The sequence below is a fragment of the Mus caroli genome, unplaced genomic scaffold, assembly GCF_978045245.1.
Source record: "Mus caroli unplaced genomic scaffold, Mus_caroli_1 scaffold_11, whole genome shotgun sequence".
NCBI classification, from domain to species: domain Eukaryota; kingdom Metazoa; phylum Chordata; class Mammalia; order Rodentia; family Muridae; genus Mus; species Mus caroli.
This window is the reverse complement of record NW_028227266.1, coordinates 60,936,744-60,960,542: the sequence shown is the minus strand read 5'-3', so window position 1 is coordinate 60,960,542 and position 23,799 is coordinate 60,936,744. Positions and strand designations below refer to the sequence as shown.

The 23,799-nt window shown below is 50.6% G+C and overlaps 1 protein-coding gene across 4 annotated transcripts in view; it reads right to left on the bottom strand.

Moving 5' to 3' along the window:
• Anp32a (acidic nuclear phosphoprotein 32 family member A) overlaps nt 1-23,799 on the bottom strand; it is a 37,042-nt gene that overhangs the window by 2,671 nt on the left and 10,572 nt on the right. For all 4 annotated transcript variants that reach the window (XM_021171437.3, XM_085844691.1, XM_085844692.1 and 1 more), the window contains exons 2-5: nt 3,115-3,264; nt 2,800-2,922; nt 1,299-1,491; nt 201-298 (exon numbers count right to left, since the gene is read on the bottom strand). In XM_021171437.3, the coding sequence (XP_021027096.1) occupies nt 201-298; nt 1,299-1,491; nt 2,800-2,922; nt 3,115-3,264 (564 nt within the window). The remainder of the gene's footprint in view (nt 1-200; nt 299-1,298; nt 1,492-2,799; nt 2,923-3,114; nt 3,265-23,799) is intronic.

The window sequence follows — 23,799 nt, the reverse complement described above, 5'->3', positions numbered from 1 at the left end:
CAACTTCCTCAGAACGGCAGCTGATGTCTGTGCAGCAAAGTCTGTGCCATAGAAGTTTTGGAAAACGGACCCCCTTTCCTTCCCCGCCAGTGGGCAGGAGATAGACAACCAAGGCTCCTTCCTGGGTTGCCTCGACTGATAATGAGGCACCTGCCAGGTCAGAAGTGGGACTGCACAGGTGCCCAGCCCCGTCTCCTTACCTCCTCCTCTCCACTCACGTCCTCTTCCTCCCCTTCTTCCTCCTCATCCTCTTCCTCTTCATCTTCCACTAGCTGGGCATATTCATCATACTCCTCCTCTGTGGGGGATGGGCCAGCAAGAAGACAACTCGGATTGAGATGACTGGGGGGGTGGGAGGGTCCATGTCTGCCCCACCCCCCAGCAAAGCTCAGAGCCCGACTGCTCTAATAATGCACACAGGTGGTGTTCACACAAAAAATGACTCATGTTATAAGACTTCCTCCAAGTCAGATATGTAGAAGATCCTCCGTGTGGGTAAGGCCACAGAGACACGGAGGTTTGAGCAAGAAGCTCTGGGGCCCCAGAGAAGCAGAGGCTTAAGTCAACATAACTAATCCCTCTTCAGAGAACTGCCCTGTTCAAGGCCACAAGTGGCCTGTGTAGTGGAGCAACTGGCCAGAGGCTTGGAGGACTGGCCCCGGGGGCTGTACCACAGACCCGTGCCACATATCACACCACCATACTGTGTGCAACAGGGGAACACTTATAATCTAATCCTTGGGCAAAGGATATCCACCGAGGCTGACAGAATATATGAACATTTCACAGAAGAACCCAGACCAACAAGGACAAAAGAATTTTATGTCTACATTGACTGGCACTATCTGAGTACTTCTGTTTGAGCTATAAAGCCCTGCAGAAGAGGGCCAACTGCAGGGGACCTGTGGAGACTGGGGGATGGGGTAGGGAGGAGGGGCCCTTAGCCTTTCCTTCCTTCCCAAGGGATCTGACATTGACTATAGCCTCCAACTTCCCTGAGGCCACGGAAGGGCCCAATACAGGTCAGTGGTCCTGCATGCTGCAACCACCAGGGGGCGCCACAGCCTCTCCAGCAGAAGACCCTGGTCTCTCAGATGGAGAAAAGGCCCTGGGGAGTCCACCCCTACAACTGGTCTCTTCTCCCACGTCTGGGGTCACACTATAGAGATATACGTAGTGTTCTTCTCTGGGGGGACTTGAGGCCACCAGTCCTTCTTCCCTTTGAAAACCAGTGGCAGATGGCTTGCCAGCTTGTCTAGAGTGAGCTCTGCATCCCAGGATCCCCACTTGACACCTACCATCCTCATCTTCCTCGTCGTCATCCTCCACGTAGCCCTCAACATCGGAGTCGGGGGCCTCCTTGTTGTCCCTGTCATAGCCATCAAGGTACATGACCTGGGGCAGGAGCTTGAACACGTTTTCTCGGTAGGCATTCAGGTTGGTCACCTCACAGTTAAACAGGTCTAGGCTCTTGAGATTCTCTAACTTCTTCTGCAAGTGGAGAAAGGCAGTCAACAGTGAGGGTGACTGTGGGAAGGGGGCAGGAAGGGGGAAACACCCTAGAGAGGCCCCAGGAAGTGAGGAGGCCCACAGCTAGCAAGAAATGCAGCTGAATGAATCTTGACCTCTCACCTCATTCAAGGGATCACACCGAGTCCCTGTTGCCATGGGGACCAGGTCAAACTAGGAAGAGTAGATCCCTCAGAGTTAGTCTAGATTCTCTACTATTTCGTATATAGGCCCAGGTAATTCTTAGTGGAGGGGCCAAAGGCCAAGAGGACATCTGAGCTCCGGTCTGTGCTAGACAGACTGTATAGACTCAGCTGTATTCACACTCCCAACACAAGTGAGTCAGAACTTCGAAGAGCTTTCTCTTCCTAACAAAATGATGACGTCAGGGCTTCCCAGCAGACGAAAGCAGCTCTGCCTTCGCCTAGGTCAGTGGGAGACCTGGAAAGAACTTCCTGTGGTCAGTGTGCTTTACAAGACAGACAGACAGGCAGGTAAAGTCTGAGCTTGAAAAAGCAACGCCTGCTTGCTGTTATGACCACCTGGCCCCATGGCCTCACAATGTCCGGAGACTGATGAGTGCTTGGTGAACTCAGAACAGTCACTTCTGCCGCATCCCTGGCCCTTCCTCAAGTCAAGCTTTGCAACTTTTCTCCATTTCCAATGGATTCTTTTTGTCACATCTTCGGGCGGTTTCCTTAAAAACCAAAAGAACGCTGCACCTGGGACGCTGGTAACAAGAGACTGCCGTTCTGACTAAAATTTCCCTCACTGGAAAATGAGTAAAGCCAGAGCCAGAAGTGTCATCCACCCTGTCTGAGGCCCTGGTCACCAAGACAGACACTCTTCTCTCCATATGCAAATGAAGGCCTGCACTGGGCTTTCCCACCCACAGCCTCAGACTCCAGGAATGCCACGTCTGTGTCAGCAATCACCCCTAACCCTTGGAAGAAATGATAGCTGATGTACATCCAGACTCAGCTTACATCTAGGTTTGCTCCTCTCCTTCAAAGGGTGGCAAGCCAGCCAGGCTGTGAGCCCAGACATACCACAACCCGGGCTGAAGGGCACACGCCACACCAGGCTCCATTCCCTGCCCCACACTGGGTGCCCATTCTGACCAGGTGACCTTGGTCCAACTGAATTCTCCGTGAACTAAGCAGAAATAGTACCCATGCTAGCTCACAGCACAGGACGAGAGTCAAAGAAAAACAGTGATAAGTAAATAAAACCATGAAAGTTGGGCTCCCCACCACCCCCAAGGAAAGGGGAGGACCCCGAGGGACTCACCAGCGGCTCTATTGTGCTGAGATCTTTTATTTTGTTGCCACTTAAATTTAGATGCTTAAGGTTCGGACATTTCTCTGCCAATACTTCCAGGTCCCCTGAGATTCTGTTTTCGCTTAATTCAAGCTGTATGAGGCAGGAAGGGAAAGTACACTTAACACCCAGCTCGGGGCTACTCTCCCCAGACAGCCAGCGGGAAGGGAACATCCCCGGGGACCCTGCCAGCAAGTTGTAGCAAGCACCTGGCCTAGCCCTTAATTATGCTCTCGGAGCACAAGGCGCCCCCACCCGGAGCCTCCCAGCTCCCAGCCTGCTTACCTTCTTGAGTTTGTTTAACTTTGGTAAGTTGGAAATGGAGGTGAGGCCTACGTTGATTGTACTTAGGAATTCCAGTTCTTCAAACTCATCCGTGAGGCCTTCGATTTTGCCTTCAATTGACTTACAGTTATCCAGGACCAGCTCTTTCACCTGGAAAAGGAAGGTTGGTGTGAGTGAAGGGGTCAGAGAGGCGGTCCAACTCCAGTGTCCCATCTGTTGCCTTATCCAGATCAGCACGGCCTGGGAGCAAAGGGTGACCGGGCTACCCATCTTTCTACCATTAGCAAGACCCAGATGGAGAGTGTTGGATAAGCACACCTCTAGAACTGGGGAGCCATGGGCTGGCTCAGCACGTAAGAGCACTGACTACCCTTCCGAAGGTCCTGAGTTCAAATCTCAGCAACCACATGGTAGCTCACAACCACCCATAATGAGATCCGACACCCTCTTCTGGTGTCTTCTGAAGTCAGCTACAGTGAACTTATGTATAATAATAGATAAATCTTTGGGCCAGAGTGAGCAGGGACTGAGGTTGCGGGATTGACTGGAGTGAGCAGAGGTCCTAAAAATTCAATTCCCAACAACTACATGAAAGCACATAGCCATCTGTACAGCTACAGTGTACTCAAATACATAAAATCAATAAATAAATATTTAGAACTGGGGAACCTCTGCAGAGAACATATTCAGTAGGCTTTGCTGTCACCAAGGCTGGTGTGTGTGTGTGTATTCACACACGCATATGAATAAGCCCCTGCTACACATCCCAGTATTCAATAAAAATGACAGTCCCTACTGCTCACAGGCATCAGCCACAATGGACGTGGCCATGGCACCTGGTATCCCTGCCTACGAATGCCCAGGCCAGATACTCCCTGGAGGCAGGCTACTCATTTCAGTCCACACCTTGTGGTCCCCATCCCTGTCCTCCCACCACCACCTTCCCCATGCCCCCTTGCCAAATGCTCGTGGCTTGCACACAATACACTCATGCTTGCTTTCCCTCCTCCCTCTGGCCTCAGCCTGTTCACTGAGGCCTGGCCCTTATCACTGTAATCAGGTCCCCAGCCTGCTCCACCATAGGGGCAGCATAGCAGAGAACCCTCGTCCATATCCTCATGCCTAGACAGCACTGTCTAGCAGATGGTCCCACCAGAAAGGAAGTGTTTGGTGCTGTCCAAGAATGGAGCCACAAGCCTCGTGTGGTCCTGAACACTTACTTGGTGTTATTTTAATCTTAGGTAGACAGAGATACAAGGCAGTTACCGGACCACATGGCTCTTGGGACGTCTTCCTTGGTCCCTACCTCATAGAGGATGAGAAAGCCTGTACTCCTAAGACAGGGAGGGTGGTGGTGGGAGGTATTTCTCTGTTTCTGACAAAAAGTGGCAAGAGAAGTAGAAGTCACTCGTGAGGAAGTTCCAAACCCAATCCACGGCAGGAGCAGTTGCTGGCTCGGGGAAACACCGCAAATAGATGCTAGGTCAGGGGAGAACCAGTGGGTCTCAGAAAAGGCGCAAACAGCCAAAGGAGTCGGCAGGCCGACCAAGGTAATCCTGGGCAAGTCAGGTGCTTGGGGAACCCAGTCTCTTGGTGATACCAGGAACCTTACTGCGGTATAGAACCGAGAGTTGAGCCGAGGCGCTCACATATGCTAGGCAAGCAAGCACATGCTCCCTTTAGTTCACTCCCCCCCCCCAACCCCTTTTTACTTTGACACAGTCTTTCTCGGAGTCGCCTAAGCTGGACCTGAATTTTCCTTGCACATAGCTTTAAAAGGCCTTCAATTTGTAATCCTGACTCGCTTCTGAAGTAGTTGGGATTAAGAGATCCGTGGCTTGAGGCTGAAAGGACTCTAAAAGGAGAAGACTGACCCCTCCCGATGGCACTTGTCCCCCATGCTCCCCTGCACCCCAGGACTCTGCCTCAGAATCAGCTTCTACCCTGCAGCCTCTGGGAAATATGGAAAATACTGACTGGACGTGCTGCACCCTCCATCCACGGGATTCTCCACAGGCCCACATGTCTCACAGGGTCACCACTGTCCTCCCCACCACCACCCTGCATAAACAGCTCACGAGCCAGTCCCTACCCATGGCTGCACTTCTCCTCTAAGAGGACCTTGCCTAGAGAGTCCTCTGGTTTTCCAGAGACCACTTGTATTCAGCCACTATGCAGAGGTACAACAGGGTTCACTCCAGGCTAATAGGCAGGCCAGGGACTATGGGGCACCTGGGTCCCTGCAGAGACAGCAAGTGCTCCATGCAGGACAGCCCCATTCCTAGCAGGGATTCACAGTTCTATCTGAAGGAAAGAAAGCCAGGAACACCACACCACCTTCCTCCCCGAATCACGAGCTCCAAGCCTCCGCCCTGGCCATGCTCCATCTTCTCGATAGATCTAAGAGGCCAGGGGTCCAGGTCAAGCCACTCCCGGTTAGAGTATAAGAATGAAGCTCTTGGAGCCCTTCACCCTAGGGCAAGACAGTTGCAGAGAGAGGCCTGACTGTGGGCATCGAGCAAATGGAGGAAGAGTGGCTGTGGGCGCAAGCAAGGGACACAAGTCTGAGGTGTTGGACTCCTGTGCACAGGCTTCCTCCTTAACTGGCTTTCCAGGGAATCCCTGCTTCTAAAGGCAGATCCCGGTGTCTCCTCAGAGACTGCAGTCATATGTGGTTTTCCTAGAGTGGTTCAAGGGCCTCTCCCCTTAATGCCATTACCAAGCATAAGAGGACCTGGGGTGGGAAGGTAATGCTGGGCAGTCAAGGGAATGTCTAGGGGAAGTTGCCTCTATGTGTGTGTGTGAGGGGGGACGGGGACACAGCACCTCCTCAGTTACTCCCCAACTCTTGCTACCAAGACAGGCTGCCTTGCATTTCTACCAACAACTGACCAGGACAGTCTTCACCACCCAGAACCACACCCAAACTGGGAGCCTCTACTCTCAGGGACAATATGTAAGTCATCACAGCTACTGTTTACACACACACACACTCTGAATGCCCTCCCCATAACAGGCACACACCCTAGCTACATCATGGAGGGGGAGTCCCTCCATTTACAACCACATTCAAAAACAGCAGTGTGGGTCTGAAGACCTGGCTCAGTCGGCAGTGCCTGGATTGGATCCCTGGCAGCTCACAAACTGTGCTCAAGGTCACCAATGGCTACAAAGCCAAGCTTAAGGCCTACCTGGATTATACAAGAAGTCTCAAAAAAGGAGTAAGAAAAAGAAATACTTAGCCTGAAATGCAGGCCTGGCAGGTGGCTGCCTAGGCAAACAGGTCAATGCTGGCTGGCCGCTCAATGTAGCGGTCCCCTGAGGCATCTCTGACATTCCAAGGTATAGGAACTGTGCCTGCCCAGAGATCACTCAACTCCATAGGTTCCCATGGCTGTAATGGCTTCCCTTCAGCCCTTTCCTGTTCCACCAGCTGGGTGGGCATCACACCCACCTCCTCAGTCACCAAGGAGCAGAGCTCAACCTGGCCTCCTCCGGCTGGGTGTGGGGCCCCCAAGCGTTTCCTCTTCCTCTGGCAAAGTCTCAGGCAGCCTTTCCCAGTCTCCTTTGCTTTTCTGCACCTCCCCCTTCCTGACAGAGAGTAAGGGTGCCGGGCACTGTTTAGGAGGGGTCAGGGCATAGACCCGAAGATCTCAGAATTGTGTAGAAAGCTCACGCCTCGCAGGCCAAGAAGTGGCTCAGACCGGACAAAGCAGAAAACCCTAGCCATCGTCTGCCTGAGTCTTCTGCCTGACCTCCCTCTACTCCCACCCCCTCCTCTCTCCCAAGGCCTGCGACCAAGGGGACTCACCCTGCAACTGTTATCATTTCTAACCCACTTCCTCCGTCCTTGGCAGCCTCTTCTCTAGCCCTTCCATGTGACAGCATCCCTTTTGTATCCAAGAAGTGCTGTGCTTTTTAAAAAAAAAAAAAAAAAAAATAGAATAAAGGCCCACTTCCCTTGCCAAGTCCTGAGTGTGAGCAAACTGCAAGTTAAAATTAAACTGAATATTTGTACTTTGGGTTTAGATGCCCTCCTGGTTCCACCAGCCCTTAACGCACAACAGCAACCGCCACCAGCCCTTAAAACAACAACAACAACAACAACACCCCAGTGCACTCAGTTACCTCTGTAGCCCCAGAGACCAGGGCTATTCTGCTTACACAGGATCATTCAGCCCCAGGCAGGAGGCTGACATTCATATTCTGCTGGCTGTAGGGAGGCACCACACATAAGAAGCCAGCCTGGCCTGGCTCTCCCGTACGTAAACCTTACCCGAGACCCCCACCCCAGGCTTGGGTCTGTCTTCGTTCCTTGCCAGTGAAAGCTGAACTTCATGATAAACACAAACACATTCACGCAACACAACAACTCGTTTGTTTCAAAACCACCAAGTCTGATCCTTACGAAGTTCTCAGGTGTGACCTTTCTTCTCTCTAACGCTGCAGCCTTCGTCACAGCCCTAGTTACTTCAGTGTTTGTCTTGAAGGCCGTGACCTCAGGGAAGGATGTGGTTACGCAATAGCCTGGGCTACTGTTGACCAACCTCACCCTGGATGCAAGACCCCCTAATCTGGGCTGAATGATATCATGTTCTCTGGAGTCCAAGATTCCACCTCTTTAGGAAAAGGACGGTGACATCGGCTTAGCCTATTATAAACTGCACACTCTAGCCAGCTTCTGAAACACTCACGGCTAGTTAGTGACCTACTAGCTGGCCACTTCCCCCTCCCCCAAGTCACCTACCCATTGCACCCAAATCTAATTCAAGACTCCCTCCCAGGAAGCCATCCCTGTAGCTGGCTCTAAGAACCCAAGGCTGGGCAGCGATCTCAGAGGCAGCAGCATGAATCATTTAATCGTGTATTAAGCATCTGACCCTCCTAGAGGTCAGAGACTGTCCTTCCCCATAATCAGCCTAGAGGGAACGCATGGGACAGCACTGCTTAGCAAATGTTCCTCTTACTGGGCCAGGCACAATATAAGTACTGGGAATACAGTGAGAGGGGGGAGGGGCCCAAACAGCTCACGAGAAGCATAAACATAATAAACAGTGCGCTACAGCAGGTGGGATCAACGCTCAAGCTTTCCCCGCAATAGCTTTGGGCGTGTGCCTATGCCAATCAAGCACCAGCCCTGACAGCGGATTGGATCAGCAGCTACCCTACCAAACTGACGCAGCAGCACTCAGCACACTCCAGTCAGTTCTCCCTACATAGGACACTCCTGCTGCATAGTTGGCTGAAGGGTCACAGAATCCATGGTGAACCAAGATGGGGGGTAGAGGAGGAGTCGGACAGACAGACAGAGAGAGAGAGCTGGTGGCAGGCTGGAAATCCACAGCTGGCTGGTAAACAGCCCCGAAAGGCCACGAGGGGAGATAAGAGGCACCCGGAAACCAGGGAGAGAGAGGCGCTGTCTTGGCCAGGAATGGCTATGTAACTATAGCCCAGTGCAAAATGAGATGGTGGGCCCCTTGCTGGAAATTTACCTGGTAGATAGCATATGCTTTCCTAGCCTGTACTAGTCTCTTGTTTGATTTTTTTCCAATACTACATAAACTTGGTAGAAGACGGATGACAAGTTCAATACCATTCCCAGCTACACACTGAGTTTGAAGCCAGCCTTGGGCTATGTGAAACTCATCTCAAAACAAAACACAAAACAAAGCCTCACAAAGAACTCTAAGACAGTGACAGCCAACTATGTGTATAGGTCACATGGCTGTGGCACTGGCTCTGATTAGAATGGACAGCTTGGGTCTACAACAGGCCTTCTAAAAAAATAATGACCCAGGGGGAAAGGACACTTTAAGAGCCGCCCCTTACTTTTTCAGAACTTCTATGGCAACTCAGGATGAGCAGAAGGCAGACTCTAGCCAGACAGACTTGGCTCTAGTCCAAGTTCCTCTCTCTAGCCCAGCTGTTCCTAACCTGTAGGTCTCCACCTCTCTGGGGTTAAACAACTCTTTCACAGGGGTCTGCCTAAGACCAGCAAAAAACACAGATATTTACATTGTGATTATAGCAAAGTTATAGTTATGAAGAAGCAAAAAAAAATTGTATGGTTGCAATCACTGCGTTAAGAAGAGTGGGAACCATTGGTCTCTCGCCCTTCTCACCTCTCTGGGCTTCCAGTTTCCTCTCAGAATTCCAGTGCCAACGACCTAGGGCCAGATTACACAATAAGAAGTCCAGCCTAGAATTTTGCCAGCTTGAAGAAAAAAAAAAAGCTACCCACCATCCCCTTTACCACTGGCTCTGCCGATGGTGTCCACACTGAAGATGGTAGCAGGGAACGAAGGCTCCTAACCAGGCCCAGTCCTCCACGCCTTCCTGGCACAGGTTCTGAGCCCAACACCCCAAGCCTCGCCCTGCTCTGGAGCCATGGAGAGCATTCAAAACAAACCCTCTGGGTTCAACCTCTACATCTTGCTTTGCCTGGTTTTCTACCCCCAATCTCCAGACATGATTTGTGCTTCCTTTACTGAACAAGAATTGGATAAATACATGTGGTTTGGTTTCAACCTTGTCAGTCCCTGACCAATTTAGGTTCCAGGTTCCAGGCTTCGAACAGAAGACTCAAATCAGATTGACCCAGTGTTTTTTGGTGCTCCTGGATTTTAACTAGGTCAGCTTTTAAATGGGCCACCCCCTGCTGCAGATCCCATTCCTAGCTAGAAGGCCACGCTGTGTGAGTCACTGAGGTTTGAGGCAGAGATAATAAACGGACACTTGGCGTTTGTTTTAACGGTAAAATCTACTTACCGACCTGTGTGGGAAGGGACACAGCTCTGGGGGGAAAGGCTGGATATTTTGAAAGTTACCGAGATCTTACAGAACAGAGGTCAGTATTTTCTGATCATAACTCACTGCAAGGGATACATTTTAGGAGCTGGAGAGATGGCTCAGCAGGCAAGCCACTTGCAGCTCTTGTCTGAGTTTGGTACCCAGCACCAGGGTCAGAGGCTCACAATTGCCTGTAGCTCCAGCTGGGGAGGGGAGTGGATTGATTCCGCACTCTCTCTAGTCTCCCCAGGCACATGCATACGCATTAATTACACAGCCACATTAATACAAATAAAATGAAAAGCAAACAAACAAAACCTACTTTACTCAGAGCACACACACATACTGTTTGCCTGTAGGCACACTCGGTGAAAACAAACACTACACATAAGGATCCCATCTATAGATTTAAAAAAAAAAATCTTAAAAGTTTTATTTATAAGTGTCTCTGTGAGAGAATGCAGAGGGCAATCTCTTGGAGGAATTACAGGGGGCTGTGAGGAGCCGGATCTGAGTCCAGAGAACAGAACCCAAGCACGTGCCCCAAGTGCTCTTAACTGCTGAGCCATCTCTCCAGCCCTCTTATTACTTCAATTTTTAAAATGTGGCCCACAGTATGGGGTGAAGTGGGCCAGAGAGATTGATGTTCGGCAGAGGACCGGGGGGGGGGGGGGGCGCTGGGCAGAGAGAGCAGAGAACTCTGGCCTGGGTGATTAATTTTTCTTTTCTGCCACAACACGCCTCCTGTCCTAGGTCAGAATCTGCCCCCCACCGCCATCCCCAAAAGTAAGAGAACCCACAGCCCATCTACCATCCTCCCAAGTTCCTGCAGCCTCGTGGCAGCCAGGGCTTGGGGGTTTCAATGCTTCTCAGGATCATCCGTAGTCTTAGCCAGGGGCAAGATCCTTCTTCTCTTTAAAAACAAACAAAACCCTCCCCGAGAATTGAAAGCCTCTCCGGGCCTCGGATTTTTGCTGCTGCGTACAAAGCAGCTCCGCAGGCAGGCGGCCGGGGAGCACGTGGCGCGGGCAGCGGTGACGCCATCCTCATTACTTAGAGGCAGGAGGGCGGGCCGAGGAAGATCAGGCTGGCTCATAGGTCCAGCTGGCAGGGCAGGCTGAGACTGCACCAGCCCGCCAGCCCAGCGACTCGCTCTTGTCCCCGGCTCCTCCCCACTCTTCCCAGCGCGGTCGGGTGATTTCGCCTGTGCTTCTCCTGCAGGAGTAGCCGGTGCTAGGGACGCTTCCACTCATTGGAAAGGCCCGGTGCTGGCCAGGCTTGCTCAAAAGGATACCTAGCTTCTGCCCCCAGCCTTTGCGTTTCTCTTATCTTTAGTTTTTAAAAAGATTAAAAAAATATGTTATGAGTGCTTTGCCTGCATGCCTTGCACTGTGTGCATGCTCACAGGGGACAGGAGTTATCAGATATTTTGAAACTGGTGTTTCAAACGCCAGTGAGCCACAAGTAGATTCTGGGAACCAAACCGGGGTCTTCTACAAGAGCAGCAAGCGTTGTTAACTGCTGAGGCTAACTCCTGCCCCAAGTAGCCCTCCATTTAAAGCCTCCTTCCTGCCTCCCATCTCAACCAAGCCTTCCCTGGTTGCCTGGCCCTGCCCTGGTCCCGCTCAACTTTCAGGTAACAGAAAGTAACCAAAGAAGCTGGAAACAGCCTAGAGAGCAGCTGTGGGGGCTGACTGGTTGTCTGAGGAGGGTACGGTGATGAAAGAGAGATGGAGTGCGGAGAGAGAGCTTGGGAGGCCGGAGGTGATGGTCAAATGTAGCAGGCTCCATTCACTTAACAGTTCCCTTCCTGTCTTCCGGTAGGGGCTGGGATACAGTCAGCCGCAGAGCACTAGTCCAGATAACCGGAAAGGGCCGGTTAGTCAAAAGGCACTCACACAATGCAAGGTGCTTGGCCTTCGGTCCCTGCTGTATCCGAATTTGCTGTGTGCCCTGGTAGATGTTGCTTCCCCACTCCGGGCTTCTGCCCCATCCTCCCTCCAGCCTACACACTGGGCAGTGGAGCTGGAATAAAGAGATGAGGTCCTAAAATTCCATGTCCATGAACATCCCCTCAGCCAGGACTCCCTAAAGGAGGCACAGGGACCTTAGACATGGAAGAGCTCAGGTTTCAGCGTGCAAAACTACAAGACGGTTCATTATTCTCGGTAATAACTAAAACGGGGAAACTGACCAGCTAGGCTCTTTCTGCACACCACGAGTATAAAAGTTGTCCCCAGAGGCCCAGGTTGTGAGGTTCCAAATGTGGGGGTGGCACCCAAGCCCCGACTGAGGTAGGAGGAACGGGCAGAAACCACCTCCATTAACAAGACCCCACACCTCACCTCATTTACCAACAGTTTAATTCCTGATAAAAACCTACAGTAGTTGATATGTTCTCACTCAAGAGCTGCAGCACCGTCCCTGTGCAATAGAAAAGCTGGATTCAGAAAAAGTTGGGTTGGGCCACAGATCCGGTGATGTTACATTGCGGATCATTACTCCTCCCTAAAACTTTTAATGGCCATCCATGGAGGTCAAGTGCAAATCCAAAGCAGGATTCCCAGGCCCCCAACCTCACACGCCTTCCTCACCCCACATGACATTGCAGGTCACAGGAAGGCTACCTCCCTCCCCTACCATTCCCAGGAGCCTGTTCCTGTCCACCAAGCCCCTCTGAGAGCTTCTGACAGGTCTAAAGACTCAGTCCACCTTCCCAGGCTCCCTGCAGAGGGGCTGGCATCAGTGTGTGTTCCTGGTCACATGGGAACAAGCCACTCAGGCAGGAGGTGGAGGTGGGCAATCGTTCTAGAGAAACTTCTAGATGGCCGACTCCCTTTCCAGTAGAACCACGGTTGGGCAGAGCAGCTGTGCCAGCTGAGGGATGCCAGTAACCAGCTGCTGAAATCAGACAGGAGATTTAGACCTAAGTGATGCTGTGACCACGAGTGGATTCACGGTTGCCTGTTGTGGGAAGCTGGGCACACTCCCTGGGGTTTCTACCTTGAGATGTTGACTGAAAGATACAAGTGAGATCACTTCCCCAGATTCACTGTTCAAAGACCCATGGACTGGCAACTCAAGGACTGTGACCACCCCAGACCCTGCCGTGACCCATCTCAAAAGGCAAAAAGCATTCAGATTCACAGGCCAGGACACTGGAGTCCTGGTTTGGAGATCTAGCCCACTTCCAATTGGCTTTGCAAAAACCAAAACAAACAAACACGCTTAGGGGATGTTGCTACAGCTAAGTTGGTAGAATGTTTATTTAGCACACATGAGACCCTAGGTTTGACCCCAAGCACCAGATAAGTCACGCCCGATGAAGTGCCAGTAGTCCCAGCTCTCAGGAGGTAGCTGCAGGAGAATCAAGAGGTTAAAGCTATCCTCGGCCACATAATGAGCTGGAAGCCAACCATTATATATGCAAAAATCAGAGTTAGTCTGTGATGGAAACCTTGGGCTGTTCCCTGTCCTCTCAGCCTAGGGCTCAGCTATCCAGGGAACTCCTTGAAGCAGGAGGAAACTGGAACAAATAAAAGGAACGGAGAGGGGAGTGCCCAGACTAGAGCTGGACCTCCTTTCAACCAGGCCTTACACTCCCCAGAAGGCATGGAAATAGACAAGTCTAATAGCCTCAGAGAAGAAATTTTGCCCTTGGCTTCCTTCCTGCCACCTTGACCAGACAAGCAGCCTCCTCAATCACAGGACCTGAGCAATTCCTGGTGCTGAAGTCCGGCACCCAAGCTCCACTGAGGAGCAGATGATCTGGGTAGCAATCACGCAGAAGAGTCTCGCCTATTAGCCACGGTCATGCATAAGAGGTGAGTTAATCAGCCCTTTCCCCCTTAGCCTAACAGGATGCATTCAACTTGCCTAAGTGGACAAATCAAATACTTATGGTAAAACTCCTGGTGGAAGGAGCAGGGGAGGGCAGGGAGAAGGCGCAAAAGGAGAAGGAAGAGGAGGGCAAAAAGGGGGAAGAAAGGGAGGGCAAAGGGAGGGGGGGAAGGAAAGGAGGAAGGGGAACGCCTGGTTTGGCTTAGCTCCAGAGTGCCGGTTTTCTCCGCCTGGTCTTGCTAGTGGAACCTGACCTATACTTAATTATTTTAAAAATAGAATGCAGATTGAGTTAGCTGTTGTTCACAGGTCTATAGCTCCTTTAATTTTGTTTCATTTCTTGTCAAGACAGAATTTCTCTGTGTAGCACTGGCTGTCCTGGAACTTGCCCTGTCGAGCAGGCTGGCCTTGAAATCACAGAGATTCCACTCACCTGCCTCTACCTCCCAAATGCTGGGATTAAAGGCATGTGCCACCAACTGCCCAGCAACTGCTTTAATTTTTGTTGATGTTGTTTTTTTGTTTGTTTGTTTTTGTTTTTCATGACAGAGTTTCTCTGTGTAGCCCTGGCTGCCCTTGAACTCAGAAATCCACCTGCCTCTGCCTCCCAAATGCTGGGATTAAAGGCCTGCACCACCACTACCGGGCTTGCTTTAATCTTAAAATGCTAAAGAACAAAATGTTAAAACTTTTAGGACTGTGAGAGTCAGGGAGGGGCTAGTTGGCTGGAAATAGGTGATAATGCTGGGGAGGTCAGTCTCTAAGAGAGCACACCCCACCTACCTCAGTCACAGCAGCCCACACAGACAAAGCGAAGCTCTTCAGGCTGTGTTGAGAGAAAAAAGAGCAGGCATGGGCTCACTGGTAGAATGCTTGCCTAGCAGGTACTAACAAGCCTCATTATATTCAAGCTCTCCTACCAAGGATGGGGATGGGGGGCACTCGGTGGCTGAAGCTGCTTGTCACCAAGCCTAATGACCTGAGTTTGACTTTTGAAGCATACAAGTGGAAAGAACCAGCCAGCTCCTGCAAGTTGTCCTCTGACCTCCACATGCATGCTATGACACCGATGTCTGAGCACACAACTGCCCAGAAAACGTAACAAAAACTTTAAGACAAGTGGGGGAAAACCCAAAGCCACTTGATGGCAGCGTCCCAAACCCCAGTTGCACCTCCAAGACCAAACTGTAAATTCCAGAACTTCAAGGGCAGACTGCGAGGAAGAAGAAGACAACCAGGGTGGGAAGGCATCTGAGAACCGGGGTGATGACAAGGAACTAGGGATGTTTAGGCAAAAAGGTGGGAGACCATGCTAATCAAAACCCTAAGCAACTATCTGTAAGAAGAGCTTGGTATACAAACTGTGCTGAGCACCCGCTATATGGATGAGTAATATCTTATGAAGTGTGTGTTGTGGGTCACTTCTAAAAATGCTGCTTGGGTTTTCTTTTTTTTTTCCTCTGGAGGAAAGTTACCTGCTTAGACCACAGGCCCAGTATGCCAGACACCAAGCTAGCCCAGTATGCCAGACACCAAGCTAGCCCAGTATGCCAGACACCAAGCTAGCCGGTAAGAAATAGCATGGCAGACAACCAATGCCAATGCCCTCCGACATGCAGGGGGAGTCAGATCCTAAGTCAGTGAGTGTTAAATACACGATTGATGCTCAAAGGAAAACAGAGAAAATCAACAGTGACAGGGAACACCACTGGAGGGTGGCCAGCAACACTACTCAAGGCCTGTCTTCTGTGCATACTTGACCCTAAGAGTATCTGACCAGGGAGGGCTCTTACAATGGAAGGAGCAGCTATGGCTAAGACACTAAGTAGGAAGCAGGCTTGGCCACACGCTGCAGCTGGGTAGTCTGTGGGAGGGCTGGAGAGATGGCTCCATGGGCTTCTGTCAGCCTGATGAACTGAGTTCAATCCCTGGAGCCCACGCAGGGAAGGAGAGAAGTGACTCAGACAAGCAGACCTCTGACCTTTACAGTGGCTCCACGACACGTAAGCAAAAGGCTGCGAATAGCCACATTTTCTGGTAGAAGTGGCCTCCACCACACAATGGGGACACCCTATGGAATGCACAGGGACACGTGAGATGGAGTCAGTCTGGTTTGGCGCTAGACTTTTCTACTAAGAATCTAGACATATTTTTGTTTGTTGTTTTGAGACAAGGTCTCGTGTAGGGCTGGTGGTCATAAAGTCTCTGTTGCAATTGAAGAAGAAACTTCTGATCCCCTTGTGTCTCTATCCAAGTACCAGGAAGTCAGGGGCGTATCCGGTTTCAGCTGAGCTGGAGATGAACCCAAGACTTCGGCATGCTAGGCAAACTCTACAAACTGAGTTACATACAGCCCCAGCCCAGAACTGTGGCTTTGGTCAAGACTTCACCAACTCAGAGTGACCACCACTAGAATGGGAAGAAGATCTATCCCCGCAGAGGAATCCAGGGAACGGGGCCAGATGCTGGGTAGGAAGGCACTTGGGAGACTGTGCTGTGCTTGGCATTACTGCAATACATTTCACAAGCATGTTCCTTACCAAGCAAGATGCTGTACCCAGAGGACAGAGATGACGTACTGTCCTACTGTCCGCCCCAGTCCCCTACTCCTCCTTGTACTTAGCACCTAGTAAATGTCTGCAGATCAGAAAGGCATAACCTGGGAAGACATCCTAAGGCTTGACTTCCCCACTATATGGCATCAAGGATGCTCTAGAACAAGTCTGCTGGATCCTTCACTTCACTCAGTTGGGAAAAGAACCAGCTGAGTTACATCGTGGCGGTGTGTTGGGGGGGTAAACTCCAGGAACGGAGACCTTGGAGGCAGCTCCTTGCTGTGGTGGCACCTCAGCCTTCCTCAAACTTCCTGAGAGCCGGAGAAGCACACGGCCAGAGTACTGCCATTTGGACTAAGAAGCTATGATCTCCAATGGAACACCTAGTCCAAAACCCTCCTTTTTGCTGTTTGTTTTCCAGGGATGGTGACGGTGGTGGTGATGATGACTAACAAATATTCACCATCCTGGTTTCAGAATCAAACCACGAGAATTCAGGGAATGCTTCCACCACCATTCTCCCTGTTGGCCCAGTAACTACTCCACCTATCTCCAGGGGGTGTTTAGAACTCTGGAATCTTAATTTTCTTGCCTTTACCCTCAAACTAACCTATAACACTGACTTTGGGGCTGGGGGTGTTTTGGGTGGCTTCTGATCTTTAGCTGTAATAAAGGAACCATGGAATACAATAAGCTGGCACATGTCACCTGATATCCCCTGGCTTAGGGACAAGTACTTAAATCAGATCCCACCCTGATTGTAGGGTCACAGTCCTCAAAGTCCTACAAATCTAAGGGCCTCATCACCATTCCCGATAGGTTACTCAGCCTCAATTTATCCCTCAATGCTAGAACTCACTCAATGGAGACTACAACAGGAGACGGGGGGGGGGGGGGGGGGCGGCGGGGGGCGGCGGTGGGAGACAGTGGAAACGGTGTCCTTGCCTCCTGACCCAAGGGTGTCTAGTCTGGAAGGGGCATTACAACACAGGATCGAGGTTCAGTTAGCCAATCTGACCTTTCTGGGCCTGTCTTCCTTATCTCAAAAAACAAGTGGCCCAACCTATACCTCGGGATGTGCTAATAGATCAAAAGGTAATGTTTACCGAGTATCTAACAACAAGCACCACCCCAAACTCACCCTAGGCACTTAGGAAAGGTCAAGTAAGCCACCTCTTATCCCAGGAGAGGGCTTAGCGTAACAGGGTAGGGAGGTGCTCTGCATACACGGTTGCCATGCCGAGTCACAGGGGTGCTGCTCTGCTCCTGCTAAAGAGGCGGCCTATCCGATCCCTGCTCCTGTTTGCGGAGGCAGGCCCTAGGCCCCTAATTACACCTTAGCCTACTTTTATTGGAAAACTATACATCTTTTCCTACTTTCTAGACCTAGGTCAAAACCTCTGGGTATGTTTCTCATCTGTGAGCCCAAACCTGACTGTATAAAGTATGTCAGTCATGAAGGGAAAGGACCTTCCCTAAGACCCTGGCACATCCTGAGAGCACCAGGAGGACCCAAGCTCATAGTGAGGAAAGATGAAGGAAAGTGTGTGTGTGTGGTGGGGGGGTGTCAGACAGACAGACCGACAGACTGGAGGACCGCTTTCTAGGCTATCACCGGAGTGGCTGGAAGGCGCAGATCAAAGCTAAGGTTCCAGGTTGCGTGCACAGCTCTGAAGTTGGCCTGGCTGTGCACCCAGGACAGCTCCTCAGTAGCCATGACCTGGAGCAAGCTACCCACTCAAACTTTCCAGCCCCACCCACTCACCTGCTCCACAGGAAGAAGAAGCAGCTTAACTCCTCCCCAGCAGTTCTGTCCTTTAAATAAGGTACGCCACGTTACAGTAACAAGCAAACGAAACACAACTTTAAAGGACATTCCTTTCCCCCTCACAACATAGAACCAAGTCGCAAGCCTAGAAAAGCTCAGAGCACAGCAGCACAGTATTAGGAATCAGCGTGAGCAGCAGGAAGCTTCGCTGGAGCCAGAAGCACCGTTCAGACTCTTTCTGGATAAAATCCAGTGGCCCAAGATGGTCCACTCTAGCCCTTCAGACAAGCTGGTCAGGTTCTCTCCCCACAAAATACCAGTGCCAGGGGCATCAGGAATCCCACATCAACACGTTGACTAACAGCAGCAGCAGAGAATACTGCCCAGCCCACCTCGGAGCACCCGGACCTCCACCCCACCACACACACAGGCACACACACACATAATATATATAAATAAATAAATCTAGAAAAACATACTTCAAAGTTCAGATTATTTAAGGTCTGAGCCTTAAGAGAGTAACAAGACATTCTACCATGGCAAGGTCCTGTCTAAGGCTGCAGTGCACAGAGTACTGGCCAGCCCCAACATAATGTTGCATTTCCCACTCTTGTATCAGTTCATCCGTGTTTGTCCATCCCATCCCTTTTCTCTCCTCCCTCCTTGAATTTTCCTGACTCAACCTCCCGAGTGATGGAACACATCACCAACCCTGGTCTTGGGTAGTGCTGCGGCTTGAACCCAGGGTTCTATTGCTGCTAGGTCAGCACTCCGCCACTGAGCTACAGCCCGGCTCTCTGTTTTACTTCTTAATCAACACAAGAGTATCACTAAGTTGCCCAGGTTAGCCTGGAACTGCCTCTAATCCATCCCGGTCTCAGTCTTGCCATGTCCTCTTGGCCTCGCCTCTGGTGTCACAGACATGTCAATCCACATCCTATTCTCCTGGGATCTCTTGAGTGTTCTTTATGCTGTCCATTAGAATGTCACCTCCTCCAGGAAGCCTTCCCTGAGCCACAGCTTTGTTTTCATGGCACTTAGTGGGGCCTTTGCCATGAATGGAGGCTGTGTGTGCTCAGGACTGGTGATGTGCTCATCTGTGTAACTGTCATATCCAGACAGCCTGCAAAAAGCCCAGCAGACAGCAGGTGTTCAATCTCTGTGTGCGGAAAGAAAGAACGGAAACCCCCAAGGCTGGGGGGTCATGGTGGGAAGGGATTCCAGACCTGCACTGCCGTTTGCCAGCTGGGAAGCGCTGGACAAGCCACATAGAACTGGTTAATGTCAAATATCGAGCAGCCAAGCGTTGCTTACCACTGAGACATCCATGCCCTAACTTCCATGGAGCTCATGCATTCAGAAGATACAAGTCTGTGTTCTGGTGCAGTGGGCACCCCGCCCCCTCAGACGGGGTCTACAGTCACTGGACAACATGTAAACATGTCCTGTGCCACTCCTATCGATGACCACACAGGCCACTAGAGTGGACAGAAAGTTCCTGAATGCTCCCAGAGAACAAACATGGTCTGAATCCAATACCCTTGTGGCTTAGGACAGACAGCCTGCAGTCCAATCGGGCCCCTGCCACCGCATCCCACTCGGCAGCCCAGAGTGTTGCTCTAGAAACCACCCCAAACTCCAGATACACCGGCATTCACCCCAAGCATGTCTGTAATGGAGCCGCAAACTAGACGGTGTTCAGAGAAGTAGCTGCTTGCGATGGCTGCAGGCCAGCCTCTGCAGAAGCTTCCCCAGCCTCTCGGAGCTGGCGAGGGGAGGCTGGCTAGCATACTCACAGCTCGACATTGGCAAAGGGGGGACATGCAGCAGAGGAAGGCCAGCTTCCACTCCTACATGTGGATGGATGGGGCTGCATCAATCACAAGCAGTTGGGCAGAAGCCGAGAAGCACCTTGGTCACCAGGGAACCTTACTGCTCCAGCTGTGGGGGAGCCACACTGGACTCAGCATAACCTTGGAATGTTCCCTGGCAAGTGCGCAAAGAAACACAGACCAGGTGAACCGGGGAGAGCAACCAGCATGTGAAACATGATGGGAATCCACTAGGGGACAGACTACGCGTTCACATCCTGTATGCCACCTGGATAGACGCAGAGGGTCTCCTCCCTCCAGAGTCCAGGAAGAGCTCTTTCTGAGCATGGTGTGGACCAACATCGGATGTCCTCCACAATGGCTCTTCATCAAATTTTCTAAAGCAGGGTCTCTCACTGAACCTGGAGCTCAGTGACTGGGCTGAGCCGGTGCACTCAGGAATCCTCTTGTTTCTGCCAAGCCCCTAGTACTAGTATATATATACACTACCATGCATGGGCATCTGGGTCCTGATGCTCAGAGGGCAGGCACTTCAGCAACTAAGCCATCTCACCAGGCCTATTCTATTGTTTGGGTTTTTTTTTTTTTTTTTTTTTTTTTTTTTTGAGACAGGGTTTCTCTGTATAGCCCTGGCTGTCCTGGAACTCACTTTGTAGACCAGGCTGGCCTCGAACTCAAAATCCGCCTGCCTCTGCCTCCCAAGTGTTGGGATTAAAGGCGTGCGCCACCACCGCCCAGCTTGTTTTTTTTTTAAAAAAGATTTATTTATTATTATAAATAAGTGCACTGTAGCTATCTTCACACACACCAGAAGTGGGTGTCAGATTTCATACGGATGGTTGTGAACCACCATGTGGTTGCTGGGATTTGAACTCAGGACCTTTGGAAGAGCAGTTAGTGCTCTTAACCACTGAACCATCTCTCCAGTCCAACCAGGCCCATTCTTGGTCATATTCTGGTAGCAGCAGCCTCATGGAACACAGGTACAAGTTTGATAAGCACAAAGTAGGAATGTTTAAAGACTGCCTTTAGCGGGGGCTGGGGGCTGGCGGAGGGGGGGTGCAGGGGACAGACACAGACGGAGAAATGGGCCCTTGCAGCCCAGCACATTAAAGCCTGGACCATTCTTTAGTTCTACTCTCTTTTGCTTCCCTTTAGCTTGCTTCTACTGTGAAGATCTGAATCCTGCTTCGGTGTGCCTTAGCATCCCCCCCTAGGGCTTTAAAAACACATGCATTGGGGTACCACGCAGAGACAGATTCAGCAGTAGGGGAAGAGCCTGGGAAGTCCCTCAGATGCTCCTCTGGTAGTTCTGATGCCAGATGAGGCTGCAATCTGAGTCATTAACCACATTCTTTCCTCCTGTCTATCACACAGGCTCCACCGCAAGACATGGGCATCACCGCCCTCGGCAATCTAGTCCTCCCATACCTCTGCCCCACCCAAGCCACAGAAAGAGAATGCAATTAAGTAAGTCAGCTGTGCAAATGGCTTAGGAGAATAGCTCAGCCTTCTTCCAAGGCCAGTACGTTGAACCCAACTGACGGACAGGGAATATGACCGTGGAGGTCCTCTGATTCCCCTCAGAGGCTACACCATGTTGGTTTCCTATAAAGTCAAGGGAAGATGGTGGACCAGTTGCAAAAAGTAGGACTGAATCCCTTCCCCAAATGTCTGGTCCTTCTAAATTTACTATAACAGGTCCTGGCCTCCACCTTGCCAGTACCCTTACCCCCATGGTCCTCATGACTTTAGCAGGACACAGACCAATGGAGAAATCTAGGCCTGGGCCCTATGGCTGGCTGCAGAGTCCTGTACACACACACACACACACACACACACACACACACACACACCATCTGACACTCATCCTTCCCTCCCATCGCTGATCTTCCAGCCTGCAGCAGAACCTTCTCTGGTAACATTCTCAGACACAGAAAAGCAAGAGAAAAACTACCTAGGTATGGTCCTGAGCCTCTGGTATGGGGCCTCTCACTAGGCCCATTCCTGGGTTCTCAGGCTATCTGTGGTGAGATCACAGGGCAGATCCCCTGGAAGCCTCATGAGCATCAGAGTAGACTTTGGGGGATCTGCACACACAGACTAATCAATCAAGCTGCCATGCAGCAGTGGCCTTGGATGAGCTGGGTATCTGAGGCAGGCTGGCTTAGAAGTGGAGGCTGTGACTATCCTCGACCCTGCCTTCCATGTCCTTTCTAAGGGAAGATCAGCCTGTGAAGTTGTTTGGCAAGGTACAGACACTTTTTTTACACCATGGACTTTTACAACCAAATTAAAAATAAAGCAAGCAAGCCAGGCGTGATAGCATAGACCTGTTATCCGAACACTTAGAGGGTAAAGGCAGGCAGATCTCTGTGAATTCAAGGTCTACATAGTGTGAGTTCCAGGCCAATCGGCACTACAAGGAAAGACCTGTCTTAAGAAAAAGAGGGAGGCCCATAATCAGCTTCCAAACGCTGACACCATTGCATACACTAGCAAGATTTTGCTGAAAGGACCCAGATATAGCTGTCTCTTGTGAGACAATGCCGGGGCCTAGCAAACACAGAAGTAGATGCTCACAGTCAGCTATTGGATGAATCACAGGGCCCCCAATGGAGGAGCTAGAGAAAGTACCCAAGGAGCTAAAGGGAACTGCAACCCCATAGGTGGAACATTATTATGAACTAACCAGTACCCCAGAGCTCTTGACTCTAGCTGCATTTGTATCAAAAGATGGCCTAGTCGGCCATCACTGGAAAGAGAGGCCCATTGGACTTGCCAACTTTATATGCCCCAGTACAGGGGAATGCCAGGGCCAAGGGGTGGAGATGGGTGGGTGGGGGACTGGGGGGGGGGGAGTGTATTGGGGACTTTTTGGATAGCATTGGAAATGTAATTGAGGAAAATACCTAATTAAAAAAAAAAAAAGAGAGGAAGGGAGAGAGGGAGAAAGGAAGAAAAAAAAGAAGGAAAGGAAGGAAGGAAGGAAAAGAAAATATTTTGAACACTGACTTTTTAACCGAACTGTTAAACTGAATAGACTAATCCACTAGGCACAGGGAAGAAATAATACTACCTTGAATATTTTTAAAATGTCTCCTCATTTATGTTCTCTGAGATACTTAACACATACTTACACGTAAACAATCCATAGTTAACAGACAGAACAATGGTTGGGTGCAGTGGCACACACCTATGGTCACAGTTACTTGGTTAGACTGGGGCAGGGGCATAATAAATCCATGAATCCAAGGCCAGCCATGGCAATATAGAAAGGTGATCTTGTCACAGAAAAAAGGGGGAGGGTTAAGGAGCATGAGGGTACAAATCTATAATCCCATCATTTCCAAAGCTGAGGCAGAAGGACCACAAATTAGGAGTGTATCTCAAAAGAATAAAAATTAAAAATAGTGACTAGGTATGGCAACGTGTCTATAACCTCATCGCTTGGGAAGCTGAGACGGGACAACGGCCTAGAGCTCAGGGTTTGCTTGGGCTATAGAGGGATTATGAGACTAGCTAGGTCTATGTGACAGGACCTCTGACTGCATCTCAGCATCCATCCTTCAGATGGGGCCTGGAAGTAAGATAACCAAATAGCATTCATCTGATGGTAATAAACAAACCGGAGGCAGAGACTCTAGCATTTGGATTCTAACTTTTTTTTTTTTTCGAGACAGGGTTTCTCTGTATAGCCCTGGCTGTCCTGGAACTCACTTTGTAGACCAGGCTGGCCTCGAACTCAGAAATCAGCCTGCCTCTGCCTCCCGAGTGCTGGGATTAAAGACGTGCGCCACCACGCCCGGCGGATTCTAACTTTTTAACTCTAAGAAATTTAAAAGAAAAAACTGGAAGCCCACTGTTGTACTGAGAGTGCTAAGAGACTCCACCTCACCTT